This window comes from Parus major, chromosome 21, assembly GCF_001522545.3.
Source record: "Parus major isolate Abel chromosome 21, Parus_major1.1, whole genome shotgun sequence".
In the NCBI taxonomy this organism is placed as follows: Eukaryota; Metazoa; Chordata; class Aves; order Passeriformes; family Paridae; genus Parus; species Parus major.
Window position 1 is genome coordinate 5551675 of NC_031789.1, and position 7877 is coordinate 5559551.

General features: G+C 46.1%; 2 protein-coding genes across 2 annotated transcripts; one reads left to right on the forward strand and one right to left on the reverse strand.

The window, feature by feature from the left end:
* Positions 1-1107: 1107 nt before the first annotated feature.
* Positions 1108-3416, reverse strand: LOC117245399. The gene is made up of 3 exons (XM_033519368.1): positions 3341-3416; positions 2674-3236; positions 1108-1848 (listed from the first exon to the last, which is right to left on the reverse strand). The coding sequence occupies exons 1-3, from the start codon at positions 3414-3416 to the stop codon at positions 1732-1734; spliced, it is 756 nt and encodes a 251-aa protein (XP_033375259.1). The 3' UTR covers positions 1108-1731.
* Positions 2870-6239, forward strand: FNDC10 (fibronectin type III domain containing 10). The gene has a single exon (XM_015648464.2). The coding sequence runs from the start codon at positions 2875-2877 to the stop codon at positions 3547-3549; it is 675 nt and encodes a 224-aa protein (XP_015503950.1). The 5' UTR covers positions 2870-2874; the 3' UTR covers positions 3550-6239.
* Positions 6240-7877: the final 1638 nt, after the last annotated feature.

Genomic DNA, 7877 nt, shown 5'->3' on the forward strand with positions numbered 1-7877 from the left:
AGCAGAGTGTTGCATAAATTGTGAGCTGTAGATTGTCAGTGCTTCCTTGCCTGGCCCAGAGTGAGTTTTAATACTCATTCAATATTTCCTCTAAGAAGAGACAATAAACCCAGTGGTGGAGAAGCAGAAAAGCCAGAACCCCATGGTGCTGGGTCTGTCTGGAGGCCTGTAAAGCAATCTGGGATGCTGCTGCGGGTTCACAGCTTAGAGCAGATTACAGGGTTTGGCCTGAGCAGCAGAATGCTGAAGCAATGGGTTTTACTGCAGAGTGAAGCACAGAACAAGGTCTTAAGAAACAGATGGATTGCTAAGAGAACAAATAATGAGACAAAAGATTCACAGAGAACCAGCATGGGCAGGCTGACCAAGCCAAAACATGTGTGTCTGCTTGGCTCTGGCATAAATAATTGGGTTTTTGCTCAGACACAGTGCAAGGCCATAAAAAGGTGTAGTTAACCTCTAGTGTTAAAACTCTTTTTATGGGTTCAGGGCCTTCAGTGCTGTGCCAACCACTTTCTCTCCCTGCACCACACTCCAGTCAGACCCTTGGACCTCCCACTAGAACCCAGAGTGAGTTGTTAAACACAAGCAACCACAGAGGTTGGTGCCAGATCTCCCCTTGGACATGGAAACAACGACAGCTCTGGAGAAATATCTGCTCTTTATCACTGTTAGGAGAAGGACACAAAGTTTGAAGGAGGAAAAACTTGCTTGGTTTGGCTCCAGCTACTTCCTAAACATGCTTGCATTTCTCAGGAAGGGCCGTCCAGTTTTTGCATCCTGGCTGGAATTCCACAGGTAAATTTGTCAAGATGTGCCTTCAGCAGCACAGCACCTCTCCTTGCTCCAATATCTGAGTATTTTCCAAGCCATAACTGCACCTTCAGCATCCTCTTCTATGCTGATCCTATCTTTTTATTGATTCCCATTGATCCCTCTTGGTATCAAAAGAGATTTCTGGCAAGTTTCCATAGGCTAGCCGACACCTCCATTAAATCTGATGGAAAACTAGATGTGGAAATAACTTGAAATACTTGATATTGGTAAATTAAAGGTTTCCATAGGAACCATACACTTGAAAAACACAGTCTTTCAAACAGGAAAAGGTGTCCTGATGTCAGATCATTCATGTTCAGTGCATTAGAAAGCAAAATTTTTAAAACAAATTCCACACTGCTGCAAATTACACTTTGAGTATATGCAAGCATCACCTTCCAGGTATGATTTAGGTTTGGTCTTGTTCAGGCTGTGAAATAAAAGTAGACCTCGGGATCTTATTTTTGTTGTGTTTTCAACTTAGATAATTCAATTTTTTTTTTAAAAGAAAACATAAACAGTAAACTGCAAATTCAGCATGTTTCTGAATAGGTAACACAGTGAAGAACTACAGCAATGTGTTTAGGCACATTTCTGAGGGTTTTAACAAAATAATATGTTAATTATTCTATTTTACAAGTTAAATATAGACAATGCTTATATTTTGCTATAAAATCTAGAACACAACTCTATGCAAAATGTGATCAAAACAAACAAAAATAAATGTGGGTTTTTTTCTGCTAGAAAAGAAAGGACTAAAAGCAACTTCTACCAATTTAACAGCTTGAAAGATCTCCAAATTCTGCTTAAGCCTGTATTTTTGTTTCATTAGAGCTCTTTTCTTTCCACATTTACACAAATGTGGACATTTTCCACATTCTCCCGTGTACCTCTCTCAAGGTCGTTCAGAGAACATTAATTACGGTGTAATGCTGGGATGGAGCACTGCTGTCTCCACCTGTACTGCAAATCAACTGCTGACTCCAGATCCAGGGATGGATGGATGGATGGATGGATGGAGGGCTGGTCGTGCTGCAGAGGGAAGAAATGGCATTTGAGTAAAGGCAGGAAGAGGAATATTCCTGTTCCTTTTGTCTCAGAGTGTGCACTAAGACCCAGAGTTATCCCTGCTCTCAGCTGACCTCGGAGGGTCTCGTGTCTTTATAACATCCTTGCCGAGTTTATTTAAATTCCCAAAGACAAGAGGTTAGAGCAGACTGGGTGTGCGGTTACCACCTTTTTAAAAATAAAATTAAATCCACGTAAGCTCCATCTTTTTGAACAAGGTTTGCATCAGCTGAAGGGGAGCTCTGTCACCTTCCCCAGCCCTGCCATGGACCGCAGTCCTGCTGGGGCCAGCCCCCAGGGAGAGGCAACTCCCGGCCATCCCCAGGCACATTTCTGGGGTGTTTTAACCATGTAACATGAGAATTGCTGTATTTTACAGGTTAAATATAGACAAATGCTTGTGTTCTGCTACAAAAATTAAAACAGGATCCTATGTAAAACCAGATCAAAAACACGGACAAATTAAAACAATAACATTGTTTGGTGTGGAATGAAATCTACAACTCGATCAAGGCAGGACTGAGCAGCCCCCCCAAGCCCTGGGGGACGCGACCCCGCTGGGCACAGCAGAGCCTGAGGAGGAACGGCGGGGGCTGCACATCCCCGTTGCCCGTTGTGGGGTCTGAGCATCCCCTGTGCCGTTCCTTGTGGGGTCTCAACACCCCGCCGTGCCCACCCCCGCGGGGTCTCAGCATCCCCCCTGCGGGCCTTTGTGGGGTCTCAGATTCCCTTGTGCCGACCCTTGCGGGGTCTCAAGACCCCTAGTACCCGTCCCCGCGGGGGTCTCACCGCTCCGTGCGCCGCGCGGAGCCCCGGGAGCCGTGTCCGGGCGGCCACCAGCGGCCGCAGCGGGCGGGTGCTCCGCAGCCCGGCGAGAGTTAACGGCGGCACCGCCTCTCCATTGGCGGCCCCGCGGCGGCTGCGGAGCCCGCGCTCTCCCCGCGCGTCCGCCGGCCCCGCGCTCCGAGTCTCCATGCGGCGGCCTCCGGCATGCCCGGCACGCCCAGCCTGCTGCCTCCGCTGCTCGCCCTGCTGTGCCTTGGGGTCGCTGACCCCAACCCCGACCCCGACCGCGACTCCGACGAGCCGTGGTGCCCCTACAAGGTGGGCGGCGATGGCGCGGAGGCGGCGCGGCTCTGCTTCCGCCCGCCGGCCCGCGGCTTCCAGTGCTCGGCGCGGGGGTGCCGCGCCCACCGCTCCGCGGGCGGTGCGCTGGTGGCCAACGTGCTGCGGAACGGCAGCGTGCTGCTGCAGTGGGGGCTGCGGCACTGGGGGCCGCCGCCGCGCCCCGCCGCCGCCCTGCGCGGCTTCGCGCTCAACTGCTCCTGGGACGGCACCTACACGCGCTTCCCCTGCGACAGCGTGGAGCTGGGAGCCGCATGTCGCGACTACCTGCTGGCCGAGGCGCACGGCAGCGTGCGCTACCGCCTGTGCCTGCAGCCGCGCTACGCCCCGCCGCGCCCCGCGCCGCCCGCGCAGTGCGTGGAGTTCCGCGTGGAGCCCGCGGCCATGCGCGATATCGTCGTGGCCATGACGGCCGTGGGGGGATCCATCTGCGTGATGCTCGTCTTCATCTGCCTGCTGGTGGCCTACATCACCGAGAACCTCATGAGCCCCGCGCTCAGCCGCGGAGGACACGCGGCCGCCGCTCCGCGCCGCGCGTAGTGCGGGAGGGAATGATGATGATGCTGCGCCGCGGAGCTCCCGCAGCCGTCATTCCAGCGCTTTCCGTCGAGGGAAGAGCTTTCCAGACTGTTCTGGCAGCGTTGGGTTTGCCGTGCTCGAATTTCCAGGATGTGCGTTTCCAGCGGAGTTTGGAGCTCTTCTTCCTCCTCGAGTGGCTTCTCAGCTAGAGCTGTTCATGGGGACTAAACTCGTGGCATCTCCGCAGATCAAAAAACATTGGCAGAGGTCCACAAGTGCCAGAAATAGTCTGTTTTTAAGGGCAAGTGGCAGATCTTACCGAGGGCCTGTTTGAAAAGACTGTCCAGAACACCCTCATTTTAAGCATAAAACCCTTGGTCTTAGACCCGTGCTTGATCTTTTTCCTGTGGGGTAAAGTTGTTTAAAGTTCAGGAGAACTGTCTGGTGGAACCACAAACCAAGTGTGTGTTTGGTCCAAAGCCCACTTAATCTCATGTTTTAGGTGGGTTTTGTGTCATGCCTTATGCTGGTCACAAATTTTGGGGCCTAGACTGGCCACTGTCCAAAAACAACACGGGTTTTCTGGTCGAGGGTTTTCTGGTCAGCTCCAGTGACCATCAATATCCAATACCTGCTTTTCTCCCATCAGAATTGTGTCATAGTTTCACAAAGAGTGAAGGTAAAGGGATAAATTCAGTAAGAAAACTCCATTTTGTTGAGCAAGTAGGAACCAACCCTTAATTATAAGTAAGATCTAAGTGAGCACCCCCTTTGCCCCCTGAAATCCCCTCCTTTAGCAGTGCAGCTGCACTAAGGTAGAAGCTTCTTGACCACAGAACTCACTGATGTTATAGCCGAGTGTTTTGAGCATAGGAACACTCCCCGTTAACTCCTCACTTGATGCTGTAGTAAAGTAAGGTTTTAGCCATACTCTAGTACTGATTCTATTGTGCCTTAGTGTTGAGAATTTGTCCCATTTTTATTGGTGTATCTGTTCCTGTAGTTCTTGTAGTTAAGCGTATCTCCCTCGTGTTCTTGTCTCTGAAGTTAGTGGTTGTTGGTTTGTCTGATTGTTTTTTTTAAAAATAACAAAAAAAACCCAACTTGGGCTGATCATTACTTGAAGCTTAATATATACACAAAGTAGTTACCTTCAGAGAGGTATTTAGTGAGGTAGTTTTTAGTATGTGTAGTATGTATGTAGTTGACTGCTGTAACACAAAAAAATAATTTATTATCACTTAGGAACTGTGCACCTAAAGCGAAAAAAAAGTAGGGGAAAGGCTCTGCTGTAAAGGGGCTGTTGCTGTTAAAACACGTCAGGTTCATGTGTGATCTGTTTGTGTAAATGTTTAGCACTGGTGAACAACCTGTTTGTTTTTCCTTGTGAAAGTTGTTTGTGAAGTTTAAACTTGGTGGTAGAGGGTAAATATAGGAAGTGTGTGGAATCCTTAACTATACACAGTATTTGTACTGAACATAATCCCTTCAAGAACTTGGGAGTGGCTGAGGAACTGAAGGTCTGCATTTCATCAGACAGAAACAGCTTTTTCTTTGTTATTCCTGCTGTGTTTCCATTCTCACATGCAGCTGACTCCATATAAGTCTTCTATGTTTATTATCTTGTCTATGTATTTGATTTAAGCAACTCATTGATGCCATCATTTTTGAGTTTTTATCCCTAAGGAGAGCGACTGCTGGAAGAAAAGGCAATTTTTAAGAAAATGAAGACAAATTTTGGTCTTTTAAGTTTCAAGTCAGCCTTTGCTGTAGCCAGTTCAGCACAGGGCCATCAGAGTGCCACTGATTTTGTACATCTCTGTCACCTTTTGTCAACCAATGCCACCATTCTGTTCCTCATCTTGTCATGAATTGCCAGATGTGAAAACCAGCTGTATAAACAATGAGCCTTGTACCACCTTGGCATTGAACTTAATAAATTAGGAGGATAATGAAAAGAAATTAAAATTTCATAAATATTTAAAGGTTCAAGATCTTGCTTGACTCAAACTGAGTCTGCCCAAACTGGTCATAATAATATTCCATTGCCTACTGTAAAATGATTACAGTATTCATGGAAAAATAAGAGATTTATTCTCTGAATACTCAATTTTATTTACTAGAGATTTGGACTATAGATAACTGGGTAATTCAGGTGGTAACACTGATGTAAGTCTGAGGAAATGGAAATTTAATTTACAGTTTTGAACATGACTGTCTTCAGTAAGACACCTCTGCAGGTAATAATGACCTAATAGTGTAATAGGCAATAATGACCTGCTAAAGCAGCACCTAGGAAATACTGAAGAGATGTTTTTGTAGTCATTTCACCTTTTTATTAATCAATCTCTGGGGATTGCATTGCAACAGCATGCTGAGCAGAGGGTCAAAGAAGAATATAAATCCTGATAGAAGAAAATCTGCACTTTTCTGAAGGTTTTAATTTTTTTTTTGCTTTTCCTTGCATTAAAAATGGGATACGGGAAACAGTATTTCAGTTTCTCATGCATTTTCAGTAGATTAAGCTTTAATTGAACACATCTAGGTGTGTGGAAAAGAAATCAGAGTATTCTCTGGTTGATTTTGTCATTAAGCAAAATATCTGTTGACCCATTGATAATTGGATTTTTTTTTCCTTCTATCACTATGGAAATTCCTGCCACCACGAATGTAGACATTGCTTGTGATAATAAAAGGGAAAATTACATGTACACAGGCTTGGTATTAATTCAACTGCCACAAGCCTTAGTGAGAGTGCACAGTTAAATCTTTCTGCAGTCTTTGCAGGATTTCCCAAAATGTGCAGAGTAGCTTATGGAATGATAATCCATACTGCCCTGTACAGGCAGCAATAAAGAAGTGGCAGAATGCTGATTTATAACTGTCAAAAAGCTGCTTTGGGAAAAAGTGGAAACAGCTCCTAAGGCAGCTACACATTCTCCATGTTACTATACAAGTACCTGCTATTAAAAATCCATGTGATGCCTTTTAGGTGTTTTATTATCCTGCATTTATCCAGTCATTCCCAGTACAAATACCAGTTAAAATGGCAAGTGATATGCTCATTAACAAGCTTCTTTTTAATTTGCCCTGTGCTAAAGGTGAGGAAAACAACTGCTTTTTCCTTGCCTTGTGCTTAAATGTGAGCAGCTCAAAGCCCAACTTGACCCCAGGTTTGAGTCTTCTGGAGGAAACAGTCTGTGCCTCAGACATAGAATCTCTCTTAATTACATTATGATATTTTTTTGTGGGATGTATATGGAAAGGCTGCCTGGCTTTACTTGGAGGTGCAGGCAAAAGCTGGGATTTTGCTTCCATGGAGACCTGGAGTTTCAGTTTTACATGCCGCTGTGTTTCACCAGCATGTTCCAAAAGAAAGCTGGGCTGGAAGGAGGAAAAGAGGCAGGTAATAGTGTCACATCCCTGGTAAAAGCTTTGGAGTTACAGTAGGGATGCTTGGATGGGGTTTCTGGCAGTTTTAACCTGAGCAAAATCACCCTGAGACTGGTGTTGCTGCAGCACAGGTCTGGTCACTGCATCTCTGATAATTCCCTGACCAGAACCACCAGGTGATCAGATTTTGTTATTTGCAGAATAAGAATTAAGAAGATCGTGGTCAGGGATAGGAATGGCTGAGAGGAGACCCAAGGAAAGAAGGTTTTTCGGCAGGGGCGAGGAAATGCTGAGGGGACAAGTTTCGGTGGGAAATGCTGGGTAACAAAAGGGCTTCATGAGGAAAGGGGAAATATTTATTTTTTGAAGGTGAAGGGATAGTGAGAAAAGCTTTATTTTTTATGGAAAATACAAAAGAGAGGGAGAGGTTTTACCCGGAGGGAGGAGAGAACAAAGGTTGTGGGAGCAGGTGCTGAATGTCATGAAAAGACTGCTGGAAGTGCTGTGGTGATAATGGGAAAAAAATGTCACAGAAAGCACAAAGGGGGAAAAAATATCAGTGGTAGGGTGTCGCCCTGAAAACTCAGCTTCTGAGCTTGCTAACATAGTTTTCTAAGGACTTTCCCAGGACAGTAACTGTAAACATATATATGTGTATATTCTTTCTGTCACACGTCTTGTGATGGGCATCTCTCATGGCCAGTGCAGTGAGAAAGTGTTATCCTGACCATCCAATCCCTGGCCATGGTCAGAAGCCTATAAATCCTGGGAGGAAAAATAAACTCTTCCTTTCACCACACCTCGACCTGTGTCTGTGTGATCTATTCAGCACCAGCGGCAACAGTAGGACAGAAAAATTCCTATTCCTTCAGGTAAGAAGCACCGAGGAGAGTGTCCTGCCTCACTAGTTAAGTTCAGCTGGGCTGGGGAATAGATTTGTTCCTTTGATGTCCTGG